Consider the following 19444-nt stretch of genomic DNA (forward strand, 5'->3'; position numbering starts at 1 on the left):
GGCTAGAGGGTCTCAAGGGGGATCATCTTACCTTCATTGTACAGAGGGTAGGGCCTGAGGGCCACAGAAGGCAAGACATCAGCCCTAGGTCTCAAGCCAATCATGGCAAGGCTGGGCCCAGATGTCAGACAGTGTTCCCACCCGCCTCAAGTCCCCAGACTGCCACTTGAGGCCTCCTTGGACTGACCGAGCACAAGCTGGTCCCGTGGCAACTCCCAGGTGGAGTCGTAGGGCAGCTGCATAGGGTCCACATAGATGTACTCATGGCCATCAGAGCTCACAGATTCAATCACTTTCCATCGGATTTCATAGCGTGGCTTCTGCAGGATCAAGATCAGGGATGGATCATCAGAGGCGGACCACTAGGTCCAGCTCCTTATGAAACAGATGAGGCAAGAAAAACTGAAGCCCAGAAAAGATTATCTGAAGTCATACAGTAGATCTGAAGTCATACAGCAAGTTATCAATAGAGCCAAGGCCTTTATGGGCTCCATGGGAACAGATGTCAGGAGGAGGTGGCAGAGAAGCAGCTGACAGCTGAGCCACAGGCTTATCAGGACCTCCTCACCAGCTTCTCCCAGAACCTCAGTTGCTCCTCCGATGGGAACAGAGGAGCACGTAGCCTTGGAAAGTGACATGAGGCAGGGACACTCCACTGGATGTGGATGGCCCCTCCCCATACCGGGTCAGTCACAGTGGGAACCTCAGAAAGATTTAACCTTAGAATGTTGAAATCATAGGATGCTGGAATCACAGGATTGGAATCTCAGAATGACAGAATCGAGTGCAGCAATCCTGTGGTAGAATCATGGAATGGTGAAACGGCAGTACAGACCACTGAAATGACAGATTAGCAGGATTAGAATGCCTTTCACTAGAATCCTAGTGTGGGTGAGAGTTGGAAGAATGCTGGAACCCAGGCAGTCCACCTGGAAGGTCTCGTGCCCTGTGGCTAGGATGGACAGACATGATGCCCGAGCAGGATGCTGGGTGGGGAGTAGGGTGCGCTGCAGAGTCGGAGCACTCCAGATGGTCTGGACCAGGCCCATGTTGGTCCAGGCTGCTGCGGTTGGAGGAAGCTCAGACACCCTGCATTACTTTACATCATTTTATCCCCTGAGCTCCATGCTGGGCCCCAGACATGGCCAGATCCTGCAGCACTAGAGGATGGCAGAGGTCCATGTGAAAAAATGGTGTGCCACTCTGAACCCATTAGGCAAAGGCGGGGCTTACCTTCTGCCAGAGCATGATGAGGATAATGAGCGAGATGATCGTGAGGACCACCAAGGCCAGGATGGCTGAGATCACCACCACCTTGAAGGGCAGGGCTGGATGCAGAGATGAGAGATGCTTATGAACAAACAGGACATTTGGCAGCTCCCCTCCCTGCAATCTACCTCTGGTACCACAAAACCTCTCTGCCCATCCTGCCCAGAATGGAACCAGCTCCATCCCCGCTTTGGCCTATGATGTCAGACCTCCAGCCTTTCCCCTCTGGGCCACACCTCCAGCCTCACCCTAAATACTCCCTGCCCTACAGTAACTCCCCCTGGATCACCACTGGCCTCCATATCCCCTCAGCCCTTTCCAAGGTCAGTCTGGCCTGTCTGCCGCAGGTCCAGATTGAAGACAAGCTCCTGAGAGCAGGGCTGTGGTTTACCTTTCCTCTGAATCTAGGCCCTCATGGGGGCTTGGCACAGCTAGGACAGAGGCCGATGGATACAATAATGGAACTCCCATAGCCTTAGGCATACAGACTCCACAAAACAGCCTGTTTCCCCTCCCCTACCCCGACCCGCCGTGATGGCAATCATAAAGCAGAATGAGGAAGGGGCCAGGCAACAGGGATAACCATACAGGGCCAACTCTGGGCCCCCCAAGCCCTGAGTCTCCTCTACCCTCAAAGCCTCAGCCTCTTTGCTGCACATACCCACTTCTTCCCACTCCCTCCTCATTCAGCCAGACCCTCATCACCCCTGTCCTGCCCCTCTGGCCACCCATGAAGTTCCTTGGAAACTCCCTCCCTCCTCCCCTGTCCCCCACAGGCCCTTTTCTGCTCCCTAGAGAGCTCTAGGGAGCTTACATCTTCTGAGCAAAAAGAGGGGACTTCACCCAGCCATGACAGTTCCCTGCGGGGTGGTACATGGCTTCCCCCTCAGATGGCACACAAAAGCTTTACTTCTGCCTTGCTCAGAGTTGGTCGGTAGGTGCCCACTTGCTCAGGAATATGAAGGTATGTATAGGAGTGTAGATGAGATAAGGCATTAAAACCACCACCCACCCCACCACAGGGTAGGGGAAGGCAGGCCTGTGTGAAGAAGTATCTGCTTATACAAGCCCAAATACCTACCTAAGTGCCGGCATAAGTGTGTCCAAAACACCCTGTACAACCTTCACAGCTCTGCTCACACTGGCTTCTGGTTTCTCCTGTAGTCCCTTTCCCTCCTCCCCCACCCCCTAAATACATACAAACTCTGTTCTCCAACCACGTTGATTTCTTTAATTGCTCTGAATTCACTTTGCCTCTGGACTTTTAAACAGGCTGTTCCCTCTGATTGGAGCACCATTCCTCACTAGGCTAATTCCTAGTTCTCTTTCAGATATTGGCCTAAAGCTTCATTTCACCAGGATACTTTTCTGAATCCTATAGATGGGGTGGAGCTCCTTCTCCCTCTAGGCTTTCCCCCCAGAAGCTGACCCTCACAGTGAGGTTGCCTAGCTCCTCGTCTGTGTCCTTTCTGGACCATGGGCACTAGGAGGACAGGCAGGGCTGGGCTTTCTCCAGAGAGAAGCTGAGACCCTGTGACTATTTACTGGATGAGGAAACAGGTGCATAAATGAAGTTTATGCATACAGGTCCATGTACGCACTGGGACTGGCAGGTAGCAGAAGCATCTGGGCACCATAGTGACTATTCACATGGGTGAGAATTATGCATGGATGTGTACCTACTACCAGACATGCACGGCACAGCAAGCATATACGTGGGGGATTGGGTTGCACACTTTTACTGAAAGGTGTGCTGCATCTCCATGCATAATGCCAGTTTGCACGCTGCACAGGGGTTGTACATGCACTGTTTGCACACTTATATGGGGATTGTGTACCACATATACACACCTACAGACATACACTTGTGGGTTTACATATCTGCCCAGGGATTGGGATGCTCATGTATGCGGTTTACAAACATATACTTACTGGGTTTACACCCACAAATATGCTTGTGTGGATGCTTACAGACACATGCTCAAGCTTTATGCATGTATATAAGGATGAGACATTCTTCACTACCTGCTTTACAAATCTACACTTGGAGGGTTTACACCAATGTCCAAGGATCAGGCATGCTCAAGTATACATATATACAATGTACATACATAAGGAGATAGAGTTGTTCATAGTCATGGTTTACACACATACACTCGTGGATGTACACACGTGTGCCAATATTGTGCTGTTGTGTAAGCGCATAGGAACATACACTCGCAGTGCTCCCGAGTGCCCTGGCCCCGCCAACTCTGGCCTGCCATGGGCATACAGACACAGATCCAAGTACAGCAGGGTGGAGGTGGAGGTGAGGGGTCGTCAAGGGGCCACAGAGGATGGAGGACTCACAGTGTGGCACCACGGTGACCTCCTGCACGTCGTAGCCCAGCAGGTTGTGCAGCGTGCAGCGCACGGACAGCGGCTGATCCACATGGCGCAGGCGCAGTGTGCTCACCACCTCGAACTCCTGCTCCTCCGCCCAGTATGTCACATTCGTCTCTAGCTGGCTCTCCTCCTCGGAACTGTTCCCCAGCGGCGTGGGCGGCAGCTCCCGCGGACACCTGCCGAGAACCTGCCAGGTCCACTTCCAGTCCCTTCCCACCCTACACGGGTGGGAAAACTGAGGCCATAAGCAGGCAGCGCCACTGTGTGGTGGTGGAAGGAAGCCGGGCCTGTCTAGTTCCTTTTTCCCACGGCCTGCTCCTTAGTGGGTTCCTCATGTGATCTCTCGACTGACCAGCAGGGGCGCTCCTACCCTAGACTTGGGAACCCTGGATTGCAAAATCCGCTCCCTTCGTTTGACCCTTAGGGTCAAGGCAAGGAAAAGCGACAGTTTAGGTCATGCAGAGCATCTCCAAGAAGCCACGTCTTCTAGACTACGGCTCTAGCCTGGAACAGTGTTCCCAGAGGAAGGTTCCAGACTAGACGATTTTCACTGAGTCCATCTAGTTAGCTGTGGGTACCCTGGGAAACTGAGGCTTGGGGGTCTGCTCACCTTTTGAGGTCACTGCAGGTAGACCAGGTGAGGTGTGGCTGGGGCATGCCCCGGCCGCGACAACGAACTGTCTGCTCCCCATTAGCAGGGTGGCTCTCGCTCAGCTCCAGCACACGGACTGGCACTGCATGGAGAGGGAGCAGGCAGAGAGGTGGAGAGGTCAGAACAGACAGTCAATGAGCAAGGCCCTCAGGGAAGACTGGGTCCAGAGTCTCCCTTGGGAGAGGGGGAGGGGGACTGCAGACTGCAGGTGAGCGTTAAATACCGGGACTCACGTGTGAAAACTGACAGATTCCCCTTCTGGGTACTTCAAAGGGAATGCCTGTGGGGTGCTAGTCTGTCTTTAACACCTAAGATTTTCTAATCTTCCCTTTTAACAAAGAGAGGGCAAGCCTCGGATAAGAGTCCTGGACCAGCAAGAACATGGAGCCAAGATTTAATAGCATTTTTTTTTTGTTTTCTCAGAGTTTATTTTAGTGGTTGCTTTATATTTATGACATGTGATGCTGATTTTCCATCTACAATGGAGAGGTTCAATTTTCAGTCAAAATAAATTTATTTTTAGGAAGTTAGTCCACAAAACATTAAGTCATTATCGTGTCATTTCTCTGCTCAAAACCCTGCAGTGGCTTTTCATTTCAGTCACAGTAAAAGCCAAAGTCCATAGTCTAGCCCATGAGGGCCTAGACTATCTATCCTCCCATGGGCCCCCAACTGCCAACCTCAGCTCTGATCTCATCTCCCACCGTTCAAGGTCATCTCTGACCTCATCTGCACCGTTTATCTTTCACTCTGTTCTGGCCACACAAGCCTTTCAATGTTGCCTTCGTACTGCCTGGTGTGCCCTTTCCCCAAATAGCCACTTGGCTAATGCCCTCACCTTCTCCAAGTCTTCACACAAATGTCATCTCCATGCAGTCAACCTGATCATGCTATTAAAACTGTAGCTCTCCTCACTCCCCAGTCCGTAGGACTCTCTATCCTCCTTACCTAGCTTTTATTGTTTTCTTTCACAGCACTTGTTTGTACCTGGCTTGCTGGTTTTCTCCCCCACTCCTGAATGTTCTTCTTCCTCCCACTAAGATGCAAGCTCTACCATGGCAGGGCCTCAGGAACCTTGAATGGACTGGCATAGTGTAGCTGCTCAATAAACATCTAATTAGTAGTATAGTGTACGTGGTGCGTGAGAAGGAAAAATCATGGCACTGGGACATGAATGCCTGAGGTTCTGCAAACACCAGTCTAGTGCAATGACTTCCGTGCACTGGGTAAAGCTGGGGAAACTGAAGCCCAAAGAGGGGATGTGCATACAGCAGTGGTCAGTGTTGCAGCCTGGTCTAGAATCCAGCCCTCTGAGTCCTGGACTCCGTCTTCTGCTCCTCCTCTGGGTGGATGGCCAGTGTAGGAATGGAGAGAGAATAGAGGTGGGAGGGTCAGGGGAAGGAAAGCAGGGGGGAAGGCTCCTCACCATTGACCTGCAGCTGGAAGGAGAGCTGGGCTTCAGCATCCTCATGGAAGGCCCGCATGGTGTAGTAGCCAGCCTCAGCCACCTTTACCCGCACCAGTGTCAGCTCTGACACATACCTGAGGAGGACAGGCCAGGGGACCAGCTGTCAGAGCTGGGAGAACTCTTACAAGCCCCCACCTTTCTTGTAAAGATAAGAAAAACAAGGTCCAGGGAGCAGAAGGGGATTGCCAAGGTCACATGGCTGTCGGTAGCAGTGCCAGGACTTCTGGATCCCCACCCATAGGCAGCTCCAGTGAGCCAAGAGGGAGGGTTAGGAGGACTGGGGTGGAGGGCATGGTGGAGGGGAAGCACTGTGTCTGTTCGGCCACATTTCATCCCTTTCAGAAAGGCCTGAACTGCCTTATTCTAACATACAGCACCTCAGGTCAGCCTGCTAATCTCCAGCCTCAGGGCCACATTCTTGGATAGGTGGCAGTGGCCTGCCTGGCCCTCTTCCCTAGTCATCTGTCTTTTTCTCCAGGGCTGCTTCCTGCTGGCTCCACCCATCACAAGGACAACTAAACATCTGGGTGGTCATCTGACCAGCGTCTGTTTTCCCCTCTAGAGAGGAAACTCTAGGAAGGATGGAACTGTCTGGTTCTCTTCTAGGCAGTGCCCCCAGTGCCTGGCACAGTGGCCTGGCAGGGTGCCTGTCACGTAGTAGGCTCTCAGGAAAGATGGGCCTCGATAGTTCTTAAGGCTGTGGGCTGCCTAGCAGCTGCAGAGAACAACAACTATTATAATAGAGTGGACAGGTGGCTGCTCACCGAGTCTCAGACACATTGCGCGTGGACAGCACGATCTCGCCAGCGCTAGAGTCACCCAGGGTTCGGTTGTCCTTGAACCACATGACAGTGGGCGGCGGGTAGGCCTCAAACACCACCTGCAGTGTCCGGCTGCGGTGGAGCTCGGCGAATTGCACAGGGTCCAGCTCTCCCAGCAGCCGCACATAGCCGTTCTCTGCAAGGGGCAGCCGTCAGGTGTGGGGCTGTGTCCTGAGCCAATGGGGCAGCACCTCCTGGGGGCGGGGCTCCTGGGGTGGGCCATCAGCTGTACACCCAAGGAGCCCAGCATACTGGAGGCTGGGCTTCAGGCTTTAGGAACTGAACCTGAGCTTGGGGGTTCAGGTTGGGACTGAGATGGACTGGAGCAGGAACCAAATTTGAGTCTGATATTGGTTTGGGGGCAGGGTTCAAGATCGGGACTAGAGTTGCAGTGCTCTTTAGGTGTGCGTGATTGTGGCTGAGATGAGTTATAGCCTGCTTCAATTTGGGGATGGGGCGGCCTGGGCCTGGAATGGCAGTGAAAGTGAAAGTGAAGTCGCTCAGTCATGCCAGACTCTTTGAGACCCCGTGGACTGCAGCCTACCAGGCTCCTCTGTCCATGGGATTCTCCAGGCAAGAATACTGGAGTGGGTTGCCATTTCCTTCTCCAGGGGATCTTCCCGACCCAGGGATCGAACCCAGATCTCCCGCATCGCAGGCAGACGATTTAACCTCTGAGCCACCAGGGAAGCAGTAGGGATTTAGAAATCGGGTTGATGCTAAGGTTCTGGCTAGCTGGGAAGTCTAGGTTGGGATTAGGACTGGATTTGGAGCTGATACTGTGCTTTGGTTGGGTTGATCCTGGAAATGGGGCTTTGGTTGGCACTGAGGCTTGAGCTGGATTAGAACATGGCTGACAGTACCCCAGGGCTGTGACAAGGTCTGGGTCCAGTTCAGAATGAAGGCTGGGGATAAGCTCAAGGCACTCACCGACCACGGTGACGTTGATAGCCTTTTCATCACGATGGTCGCTCACACTTTCTGACACATTGCAGATGTAGGTCCCTGAGTCTCCCAGCTCAGCACTGGGGATGTGCAGGATAGAACGTATGTGGGGCATTTCAAAGAGGAAGTCAGTCACTGGCTCCACCAGGCGCCCACTCTGTAGGGACAGTTGGGGCAAGCACCCCGCATCAGAAAAGGTCTAGGAAGTCAGGCTATAAGCTGAAATATCCATCCCTGCCTGACCCTTCCTCTAACTTGCGGCCTGGCATTACCTCCATGCGTGGGTATGTCCACTCGAAGTTGACCACTTCATTCCCGGTCACAATGCACATGATGGTGATATTCTCCCCTTGGCGGACCACAGTCTGCACTGCATTCACTGAGACATTGATGGATGACACTGGTGGAAAGAGAGTGGCTTAGGGCTGAAGAAGTCACAAACATCAGCTTAGGGATGGGGTCAGGGTCCACAGAGGGAGGGCATGACCGGTGTGTGGAAGATTCATTCTTTCAACAAATATTTATTAAATACCTACTATATGCCAAGTACTATTCTAGGCACTAGGGCTTTAGCAGGAAATACAACAGACAAAATTCCTGTCCTCATGAAACTGGCATTCTAAAATGTTTTGAAATCAAAGTACTCTCTGGGCACCTAAGTACAAAAGAAACTTACTGAGCACAACCAGGTACTCTCTATCGTTTATTTAATCTTCACAATAATCCCCCTAGATAAATGGTCTGTATTATCCCTATTTTACAGAGGAAGAAGCCGACTTTGAGAGATTATTTGCTTGTGTGAAGTCACTCAGATGGGAAGTGGCAGAGCTGGGAGTCAAATCCCACTGGTTGAAAGCCTATGCCTTTGCCTACCACAGTATATACAGCCCAGCTCCACCACTAATGCTTCCCATGACCTTCAGCATACTTCATCCTCTTTCTGAGCCTCAGTTTTCTCATCTGTAAAACAGGGCAACATACCTGCCTTCCATAGCTGTAGTGAGAATCCAGTGAAAATGGAATTGCACACTTGATAATCTGAAAAGGTCTTTCCCTCTGTGGAGGGTCAGACTTGCCTTGGCTGAGCACCAGGCCAGAAAGGGGGCTCACCCTGGAGGCTGTAGACATGGTAGGCGTCGGAATCCACCTCCCTGTCCCCGATGGTGGTTTTGCAGATGTAGGTCTTGTCCTCAAAGGTACCAGAGAAGCCACGTTGAGGGTCATAGGCTATGGGCAGAGGGACATCCACCTTCTTCTCGTGCAGCATCACCACCAGCCTCGGATCCGTCACTCGGCATGGAATTGTGGTCTCAGTTATTTCCGTGAGAAAGATGAATAGCTCCTCAGGGTCGACAGGGAGGAAGCCCACAGAAGGATCTGCCAGAGGCAGGGCCAAGAACGTGAGTCAGAGGAGCTGGGTTTCTGGCTCTTCCCTGATTTGCTCTGTCACCTTGCACAAGTCTCTCCCCTCTCTGCCCCTCAGTCTACCTTCTACAGAAGAAGCATGCTCTCAGAGGTCCCTTCTAGCTTTAGCATTTGATATGGACAGCATCAGCCTGAGAAAGAAGGTAAGTCACAAGCTGAAGCACAGCTGGTGACCTGGAACTTGGCAAATGGGGGAGATGGGATGTGGAGGCCAAGGGGGTGCACACTGGAACCAGCTGAGAATGCAGCATTCTTGAGAACCAGGAATGGGGTGGGCTGGCAGACAGCAGACAAATATCCAGAACCAGGGGTGGGAGTGGACATACTCCTGGACTGAGCCAGGCTGGATTCCCTGATTCCTCTGCGTTTCTGAGATGGCTGTGCTTCACCATCTCAGTAACGCACTCTCTCAGCTCCCCCAGATGCCTGCAGCTGAGAAGGGCAAGAGAGGAGCAGTGAGTGCACTGGCCAGGGGCCCTCACCTGGCACAAAGATGTAGAGCCGTTTTCGCTCACTGGCCTCCAGCCCATGGGAGCCTTTGTAGCCACAGAAGTATTCTCCTGTGTCTAGTCCAGTGACGTTGACCAGTGTCAGCACGCTGGAGAATGTGCCGTCCTGGGTCTCGGTCATTTCCTGTGGGGGTTTCTGGGACATCCGTTCCCACACCACTGGAGCTGGGCCCGAGCAGGTCAGAACAAATGTGCTGGAGAGGTTCAGGACAAGTTCTGGCCCCGGGGGTATGATGACCAGGCCCCCGGAGGCCCGTGGTCCCAGCAGAAACAGCAGGAGCAGCAATAGCACCTGGCCTTTGGGAGAGGAGGCATCAGACGTCAGGGCACAAGAGCAATAGCACCTCTTTCCACAGCTGACCCTGAGGAGCACACCTCCCTAATCCACAGAAAACAGAGACTGGAACCCCTGGCTCCGAGACCTGCCTGCCCAGGGTCTAGTCCCCAGGGACTCCTGGCCTCTTGCTCTCAGTGCCTAGAGGCCCCCAGCCTTGCAGTCCTTCTGCAGTGCGGCATTCAGGCTGCAGGCATGTTCTCTCAAAGACATCAGGAAATCCTTGGGAAGCAATTCCCAGGCCCCCAGTTCCTGCATTACTTCCCAGGTCACTTTCTGAGCCTCTTCCCTGCAGCTGCCCCAGCTGCCCAGGTTGTACCCCAAGCCCCAGAGATGGCCCTGCTTAGGGAGGTGGTGGCCAACATAGTCCAGAGTGGGCCAGATCAGGTCAGGAAAGAGACTGAGGTCCCTGGAGGCTGAAGGGTGCTGGGGATGTCGAGTGATTGGTTTTCTCTCTGCCTGCTGATGCCCTGGGGAAGGATGCTGTAGGCCTTGCGCCCAGCCTCAGCAGCTGAAAACCCTGGAGGTGAAAATAAGCACCCGTTCAGATGGATGGGTGCTCAGCCAGTGGGTCAGTCATCCTTGGGTGAACCTTTGGCTGGTCACTGATTGCCTGGTCAGCATTGATTGCTTGAAAAAGCCCACCCAGACTTGGGAGCTCACAGCCAATGAGGGGTCCATGAATAGGAGGGGAGTCCCTCACCAGAACCAGACAGGCCAGACTGATATCAGTAAGTGCCAATAAGAGACGGGAGACCAGAGTGACTGTTAGGGAAGAGGGTGGGGACAGTTGGTGAGGGGACAAGTGGTATGGAGGGCCAAACCAAGGATTTGAGCTGATGGCTCTGGACAGGCAGAGGTCCACTGAAGTTTCTGAGCTGAGGGGTGGACAGTGGAAGGAGGCCTCCACTGAGACCCACTAGAAAGGCAGGGAACCAAAGCTCAAGAGCAGAGCAGCGTCCCTAGGCTCCCAGGTCCTGGTGCTAGCATAAACCACCCTGCCAGCTTCAGGGTCCTATCTAGAGGTTCCCCAGGGCCCTCTATCCCTGCCCAAGCCTACCTACCTTTGAGGACAGCAGCTCGCAGGGCGCTCGGAAGCCGCATGGTATCCTGCAAAGTTACACAGGAGTCAGGGCTCAGAGTAGCCAGAGGCAGTGCCACAGCCCATCTCTGCCCTGGTCCTGTAGAGTAAGACCCAGCTTGAGCCACCCAGCCCCTGGATCCATCAGGCTAAAGTCAAAGACTACCCATACCCCACACCAAGAGGGCACTCATGCCCAAGGGGCTCCTCCCCCTGAATTGGGCCAAGTCTTGGGGTGCCTGGACCTTGCTTTGACTCTGCCTCTACTTCTCTGATGGCCTTGACTGAACCCCCCACTTCTCCTTGGGTACGTATGGTGGGGGTGGGGTCTTGGCCTGGATACTGTTCAGGGGCCCACCGGCTCTAACAGCCTGTCCTCCCGGTGACAGTTCCAATACCAGGCTCTTATCTGCCAGGACAAATATTTAGGAAAGTGTGATGAAAGGCCTGAGGGAGAGGGAGGGGGTAAGCCAGAACCCAAAGAACTCCCACAGTTCCACAAGCACAACAGGAAATGGAGGCGGCTATGGGAAGGGAAGCGGGGGAGTGGGGCTGTGGAATGTGGGGGGGCACCCCCCATGCCTGGCCCCCTTAACTCAGCCCCAAGCTGCACAGGGAGGCCCAGGGGGAGGGGCCAGGGGCTGGACCCAGAGGAGGCCTCACCACACAGCGCGGCATCCTTGCAAACTACTGAATCCAAGACCCCTCACCCCCACCTTCAGTGTTCAGATGGGGAAACTGAGGCTTTAAGAGGGGAAGAAGTTTGCCCAGGGTTACATGGCAGAGCTTGTTCTGGAGAGAGACAAAGTGACTGGAACGATAGGGGCAGAAAGACAAAGACTCAGAGATACAGACAGGAATCACCCAGTGATGGAGGCAGAAAGAGAAGCAGGGACACAGAGGGAGACAGATCGGACTACATGGGTCTTCACCCTCTCCCTGCCCTTGGCAGCCCCATCCGAGGATCCAAAATAACCAGCAATACCCAGGTTTGCAAAGTTCTGACCGCAGTATCGACAGGAAGGAGGCCAGGAGTGGGTGGGGGTCCTAGCGCAAGAAATGTGGGAGAGACCAGGTGATAAGGAGACAAGAAGGCCTGGTGCGTTCCCTGAGTGGCTGCCCAGCCTGGCCTGGCTCCTAAGCCCATGCCAGATTGCTCCCACTCCACCCTCATCTCATCCCTTTTAGTTTGCAATCCAGGGCTAGGATCTGACTTTGAGCCCCAGCAGGGTTACCTCCTGCACCATCACATTTCAGTGGCCTCTGTCTTCAGCTCTCAAAAAAAAAAAAAGGATGATGGCAAGTGGCTCACTTGCAGGGCTGTGTTTACACATTCACCATGGGACACAGGCAAGGGCCTGGACTGGGGACTGCTGGTCTCAGCTCTCTGCTCAGCACCCTAAGAACTCCCTAAATAAATCTGCTCTCCTCTTCCTCTTTCTCCCCGTCCCTTCAGACCAGCCTGCCTGAAAGCCCCCTCCCCTCCCACGAATGCTTTAGACTCAAAGCCCAGCCATGCTGAGGCTGCATCCCCAGTGCCCCCCGCCCACCCCTCCTGCTGCAGCCCTCCAGCTGGTTGCCAGACCTCTTCCGGTAGGATGAAGCAGCGCCACAGTGGAGCCAGCAGCCCCCACAGAGGCCTATCTGCCCCTTAGTGGGTGCCTCTCTGGATCCCCCCTTCCTGCTAGAGATCTCAGCCAAAGAAAATCATTAGCAGCGGAGGCTGGGGGAAGGGGTCATTTCAGCCTCCTTGCCCATCCCCTCCCCACCCCCCTGGCTGGCCACACTGTTTATTATTCTAAAGGAGGAATTTGGTCAGCTTGCCTGGAGATGGGAGGTCATGACAACTAGGACTGGCCTGGCTCTGGAAGGCTGTGTGCTAGGCCCCTGGGTGAGCAGCCCTCGACCCTGGCTCCTCTCTGCTAAACCTGGGGCTCAGGGGTATTAGAGTCCCGGAGGCTCTGAGCTGGGAGGGGCCTTCTTGAACAGACAGTCATGGCCCAGTCACATCAAAAAGGCAGAATCAGGCTGCAGAGAGGGGATGGGATGGGCAAAGGAACTCAGGGAGAGTGGAGACACCTTAGCGAGAGTATAGATAACCAGGGATCTTGAACTGGCTTCTCCCTCCATGAAATGAGCATTTCACATGGGACTTCAGACCTACCATGAGACTGAGTCTCCAGCCCTCTCTGGCAGTCTGTTTCCCCTTCCATACAGGGATAGGTTTGGATGGATCATCTCAGAGAGCCAGCCTTGCTCTAACACTGCCAGAGAGAAGGTTCTAGTCACTATTATTCCTGCCAGGGTGGCCTGGGGACATGGGGTTGTTGATGAGAGGAAAGGCAACATTCCTGAGGCTGGAGCAAAATGAGCATCCATAACCCATTTTCGTTCCATGGATTCAATTCCCTAACCGTCTGGTCCCAGATTTGCTGTGTGTACTTTGACAGAGTCTTTCCCTCTCTGGGCTTCTGTTTTTCAGGTGACTTCCAGACAGATAAACACGTAATATGGGCCCCTGGAGGTGACAGGGGAGGTGTGGCATGGGCAACAAGCTGGTGGATGGGGAAGAACCGGACTGGGGACTGGGACCCAACCTCCTGGGCCATCTTGGATGACTCTTGACACCTCCAGGTGTCTACCCAATGCCTACAGACTTCTGTGCTTCCCGGAGGTTGTATGTTTCCAGCCAACCCCAGAAAGGCCCAAGTGGCTGATACCGGGGAAGAGGGCTTGCCTGTGGCCACTTCTCTTCTTCAGGGGCAGGACTGCTTTCAAGGGAGGAGCCGCCCGGGACAAAGTGGGTGTCATAGGGAGGAGGGACCCCTTCCTACCACACTCTCCTGCCTCAGAAGGCCCTTGGAGCAGAGAGGGAGGAGACGCTCAGGGATCTCCCCTTTGTTTGTGAGGCGAGTGCTGTGTGGGGCGCTCTCATGATTCTTCCTATTTTGGCTCAGTTAGGGGTACAGAGATCCACCCAGAGATGGGATAATTGCCCAGCTCCTCACAGTGAGTCAGAGGTACCCCCTCAGTCCAGGGTATGACCTCAAGTCCAGAGGAAAAAGCGTGCTTGAGGATTCCTCTTCAGAGCCTCAGCCTCGCTCATACAAGCCTCCACTCCTTTCCCACCGCCTTAATCTAAATAAATCCAGTCCATCTTGGCCACATCCGCTAGCAGCAGCTTCCCTCCCTCGGGGTCCCAAGGCTCCCACGACACAGGCAGGCTGGGGAGGGGGGCCTGCATGGCTGCCAGTGGGGGAGGCTCACACACGGAGAGCACGTGCACACAGCACAGGCTGCTGCCTCCGCGCTCGCTCACACACTGCTCTGAAACACACCCGTGTGCAGCGGGCACTGTGTGTGCCCAGCCCGCACACCGGCACCAGACATGCGCACACCCACACATGCAGGCATGCGGCTCCACTGCGCCTGCATCACCATCTCGGGGCTCTCCCACGTGCCCATGTGACGTGCGCACATGCAGGTTAAATCACACGTGTACTTAGCACAAGCAAAGCTATGCACATACAACACGCATAGAGCATGTGCCCATGGGACCCCAAACTCACCTGAACACACAGGCACGTGTGGGCACAGACAAGCCACAAGTCAACGTGCGCTGTGCACTTACTGCGCCAGGTACTATCCTGAGCACTTGACGTAGACTGACTCACTTGCTCCTCAGACAACACTATGAGGTAGACAGATACAAGGATCACCCTGTTTTAGATGGGGAAACTGAGGCAGGGAGTGCTTATTTACTTGCCTAAGAGCACAGAGCAGAGATTGAGCCAAGGCAGATGGCTCTACCACCACTACTGTGTTTACTGGGTTTGGCTGTTCCCACGTCAGCAGGGACTGATAGAAACAGACAGGACTGAGACTTATCCAGCCCAGAATGACAGGACGTGGTGACTGGACGCAGAGGGGCTGGAGAAAGGGATCCTAAATGAGCCCCACTCCTATTTCTGGCTTGGAGTACTTAGGGGGCAGGAATGCGTCTGTGTTGGAGGCACAATATCTTTTTCTGAGACGAGGATGAGGCAGAACAGAAGGAGTGGGAGCTGGCCCTGAGCTGGTTTTAGGATTTGGAGGGGATGTGGGTACCTGAAGGGACAGGGGGACACTCAGTCTGGAGGCAAGGATCAAGTGAGATGGGGATGGGAGGAAGCCCTGCTTCACAGAGGAGGGGTGCTTGAGGCCTGCAGTCTCGGGCCAGGGATGCTCTGAATAAACAAGATGCCAGAGGGAGGGGGAGGCCTGGCCTTAGGGTCATGGGGTTAGAGTCTTGGAATGTCAGAGCTCTGAGGCCCTCAGGGACCATCTATCTGATCCAACCCTCTTCCTGTGCATCCCTGTGCAGATGGGAAAACTGAGGCTTGGAGAAGGACAGGGACCAGTGTCAGGGTTTTGACCTAGCAGGCCAGGTTCAGTGGGCCAATGGGGCGCTGTAGTTCAACTGACTGGGCAGCCCCTGCCTCCAGCCCTGGCTTTGACGTGAGGCTGGTGGTTCAAGGCCCAGGGTTTGAACAACAGTTGCTATCCACTCCCTCCAGACAGGATACTGCCCCCGCCCACCACACACAGACCTTTATATCACTTTCCCGGCCGTGTCCCAGCCAGACAGGGATTAGAAACAGACTCAGAGCAGGCGACTTGCTAAGTCGCTGTCAGAAGTGCGATGCAGACTCCAGTCTCCTGCCTGGCGGTCTGGTCCTCCCTCCTATATACCACGGACACTTTACAGCCCCAGACACAAACTTCAGGGGCAGATTCCCAGCTGAGAGGAGGGGATATGGGTCCTAGCCCAGCTCTGTCACCTGCTTGTGCAGTCCTGCTCCTCTCTGAGCCTCAGTTTCCCCATCTGTACATGGGGTGGGCAGGGCTGTCCTGAGAACACTGCTGGGGCTGACGTGGGTGACTCTCAGGACCCTGCTCTGGAAGTAGCCGCGCTGAGTTGAAATGCTGGGATGGGGGTGGGGTGGTGGGGAGGGGCCCTGGCCAGGATGTCATGACTCAGCTCAAAGAAGGCAGCCAGCTCCAGGCCTGGGAGTGTGTGGGGGCAAGAGGGATCTGGAGCCAAAGCCTGAGTCCTCCCTCCAGCAGTTGGGGGAGTATGGGAGTGATGGCAGAGGGTGTGGCTCTGTGCGCTCACCCCAAGTGGGCTGAGCTGTAGGTGCCATCTTGAAGCATGGGTAGGGAACCCCATCCGGGGAGCCAGGAAGGAGAGCAGGGTCCATTGGGTTGGGAGATAGTCATGGGCAGGGGTTAGAAAGCTAGAACTGAGCAGAGGTTGTGGAGCTTTCACCTGCCCCCCTCAATCCAACGCCCCTTCTGCTGCTGAAGGTCCAGCATTCCACCCTACACCCTGAACCTCCCCACAAACTTCAGGGTCATGTGGAGACCAGAGAGGGTGAGCAGCCTGACCTGAGTCACACAGTGGTGCCACACAGTCACCCAGGCCCAGTTCTCTGCCATGCTGCCTCTAGACCCAGGGGACCTTTCTGTTTTCCAGGTGTCTATAAGGGCCTCCAAACAAAGCAGCAGAAATCAGCTAAGCTGGGGCCTAGAATGGGATCCAGCTGTTCTGGAAGTCCACGTGGGGTGAAAGCACAGTGCCAGTTCCATGGAACATCACTCTGATGGCCCTACCCCACCCTCTCCAGCACAAGCTTGGTGACCTCTGGCTACCCCATGGTACCACATGCTCCCATATCGCCTCTAGTCTGAGCCTTCCTGTCTGTTCTCATCCCCTGACCAGAGGAACCTTCCTGAAATCCCCACCCAACCATGTCCTTCCCTGGTGCCTCCACAGCTCTCCATCCCCCCTACATAAAAGCTGGCTTCGTAGCCCAGCCTGTAAGAACCTTCACGCCCTGCCCTGCTGACAGACAGTCCATCACCACAGAAGGGGCAGGATGCTGTCCTTCCAGCTCCCTGGGGGCCCAAGCAAGGCCCCCACGCTCTGGTCACTCACTCTGTTCTTCCATCCCCAGGAGGCCTCCCCAGGGACACAGTGGAAAGAAATGACCTCTTTTCTGGAAGTTCAAAATAAAACGAAACATCTGTCTGGACTGGAGCCAGGCTGATAAAACATGGACTGATCCTTCCCAGTCCGAGCCCCCTCTCCTGCCACACACCCCTCACCCGCCGCAGAGTAGCAGCAGGCGCTTGGAGGTAGGGGGAGCAGCCTTAGTTACTTGGAACAGTTCGTGGGAAAGCGCTCAGTGTGTGCCTCGTGGCCACTGGGGGCCCAGGGGAGGGGGTCTGGGTCCCCACACAGGCTGGGAACTGGTCTGAGAAGGAGGTCAGAGAGGGAGGGAGGCCTGCCACATACCCTTGTCCACCCGCCCGCCAAGCAAACGCTTCCTGCCTCCTCCGGCGCCTCACTGGCCTCCCTGCTCGTCCCCACGGCCACCCCCTGGGCCATTGTGGCCTGGCTCTGCCCAGCCCAGTGGATCCCTGGACTAGAGTCCTCTGGATCCCAGCTGGGCCTCAATGCCCCCCTCAAAAAGGAACAAGGACTTAGAAGACCTTGAAAATAAGAATAGCTAACTGTGATTTAGTTCTTATCACCCAATGCCTGGGCCAGGCCCTTAATGTGAATGGTCTCAGAACAATCCATGACACTGGTGTTGCTTCTGCATTTTATAGATAAGGAGAACAAGGAACAGAGAGGGCAAATCGTTGCCCAAGGTCACAGAGTTCACCAGTGGTAGAGCCCGTGCTCGATCCCGGGTGGACTGATCCCAGAGCACGCAGGCTCAACACCCATGTGACAGCCTTTCTAAGGCAGGCGGCAAAGACGTCAAGCTTGTGCCTAACACACAGTATGAGTTCAATAAAGGAGTCATCAGGCTTGTTTGTTCACCCTCTGTTTTCCAACCTCTCCCCTCTTTAGCTGGGTGAAACTGAAGTCGGTGGAACAAAGAGGCAGTCACATCATATTCTTAGGTGTGAGATGGGCTATAAGCCCTCCTACTTCACCTCCCCCCACCCCCCCCCAGCCTCTCTGCAATTGTCGAGCCTCCCAACTGCACACCTCCCATGATAGGGATCTCGCCACCTCACCGTGGCCCATTCCACTCTGAACAGCTCAGGTTCCTCAGGGGTCAGGCTGTTTGGAAACTTATTACGTGTGCTCCGTCTGTCTCTTTATATCCCCTGCCCTTTAGTCCTGCTTCCATTTGCCACTGTCAATGACCCCCTGTCCCCACAAGCAGGGCATCTCTTTTCCCGTTCATTTTTCTGATGCTCCACAATGTGGAAACAAACAAAAGCCCTTACTAATTCAGAGCCAAGCACTCTGCTAAATGACATGACCTGGGAATTTGGTTTCATCCTCACAACAATCCTGTGAGGAGGGTACAATCATTATTCCTATTCATAGAGGAAAAAAACTAAGTCTCAGAGAGGTGTGGCAACTTGCTCAAGGACACACAGCAAATTAATAAAAGCCAATGATAAGCTGAGAGTCAAACTCAGGCCCATCTGACTGACTCCAAACATGTATTCTTAACCGCTATGTTGGACTGCCTAGCTTCTGCCCAGAAACAGGTTTGTTCCCAGAGAAGCACGACCACATGAGTTCACCCTAACGGGGTCAAACTCTCAGGTATTTGGGGTCCTCAGAGGTCAGAGTCCTGAGCAGGGGATCTACTCCAGCTCACCCAGGAATTTGGAAGTTAAGCAAGGCGGGATCTCAGAACCTTTCTGGGACATCACTGCAGAACCTGGGGGTCAGCATCTACACTGAGGAGAGGAGTCTTTGCTGAGGACAGCAGGGCTCTGGTCTACAAGCCCTGTCCCAAAGGCCTCAGACGGAGCATCCTGGCAGTCGGGCTAGGTGCAATGCTATGCTGCAGTTAGGGTCCAGACTTACCCCTGCTGGGGCCCCAGCACCCCCTTTCCACTGTTCAGAGGGCCCAGGGGCCCCTGCAGCTGCAGAGTTCTAGGCCTCCACCATCCTTCGGCTGTCCTCCCTGCAACCCCGCCCCCACCGCCCCCCAGAGCCTCATCTCCGGCCGGTGCCATGGCAACAGAGAGCGCCAGGCCCTGGCAGCCAAAGGAGCCCCCGAGAGGGGTCCCGGGCTCAGACTGGGGAGGGGGGTGCGGCAGGCGCAGACAAGCAAACCTTCTGTTCCCCTCGCTGCTGCCAGCCCGGGATCAGCCCCGGGCTGGGGTGGGGGCCGCACAGAGAATGGGTTCTCAGAGCCAAGTGGGCAGGGGGCAGGCGGGCCTCGGCCGTGTGGACTGACCCACCAGCACGCGGCCTTCCCCCAGCAGCCCAGAGTCTGCACGTCGGGTGGGGCAGCTAGCTAACAAGAATCTGCCATTAATTGATGCCAATTACAGAGCATTGAGATTCCCCTCATAGCCCTCCTGCGCGGCAGAGCCAGAGGGGAGAAAACTCCGTCTTAGTCCCCTTATTTTCTCCACATCTGTTCTCTCACCCCTTCCTCCAGGAGCTCACCTTGAGTCTCCCACTCACTGTTACTCAGCCTCCCTGTGCCTCGGGTCTCCTCTCTCAAAGTCTGGGCTCGTCATCAAGTTGT

The 19444-nt window shown here is 54.7% G+C and overlaps 1 protein-coding gene across 3 annotated transcripts in view; it reads right to left on the minus strand.

The window, feature by feature from the left end:
- The window catches only part of PDGFRB (platelet derived growth factor receptor beta), a 37171-nt gene that overhangs the window by 10248 nt on the left and 7479 nt on the right, over positions 1 to 19444 (minus strand). For 2 of the 3 annotated variants that reach the window (XM_068979619.1, XM_068979618.1), the window contains exons 2-12: positions 10873 to 10918; positions 9448 to 9771; positions 8651 to 8917; positions 7813 to 7940; positions 7526 to 7697; positions 6539 to 6731; positions 5733 to 5848; positions 4265 to 4388; positions 3619 to 3830; positions 1234 to 1328; positions 188 to 320 (exon numbers count right to left, since the gene is read on the minus strand). In XM_068979619.1, the coding sequence (XP_068835720.1) occupies positions 188 to 320; positions 1234 to 1328; positions 3619 to 3830; positions 4265 to 4388; positions 5733 to 5848; positions 6539 to 6731; positions 7526 to 7697; positions 7813 to 7940; positions 8651 to 8917; positions 9448 to 9771; positions 10873 to 10912 (1804 nt within the window). In that variant the 5' untranslated portion in view covers positions 10913 to 10918. Of the gene's footprint in view, positions 1 to 187; positions 321 to 1233; positions 1329 to 3618; positions 3831 to 4264; positions 4389 to 5732; positions 5849 to 6538; positions 6732 to 7525; positions 7698 to 7812; positions 7941 to 8616; positions 8918 to 9447; positions 9772 to 10872; positions 10919 to 19444 lie in introns of those variants that run through there. The other variant, XM_068979620.1, reaches the window with a different exon arrangement.

This window comes from Capricornis sumatraensis, chromosome 9 (assembly GCF_032405125.1).
Source record: "Capricornis sumatraensis isolate serow.1 chromosome 9, serow.2, whole genome shotgun sequence".
In the NCBI taxonomy this organism is placed as follows: domain Eukaryota; kingdom Metazoa; phylum Chordata; class Mammalia; order Artiodactyla; family Bovidae; genus Capricornis; species Capricornis sumatraensis.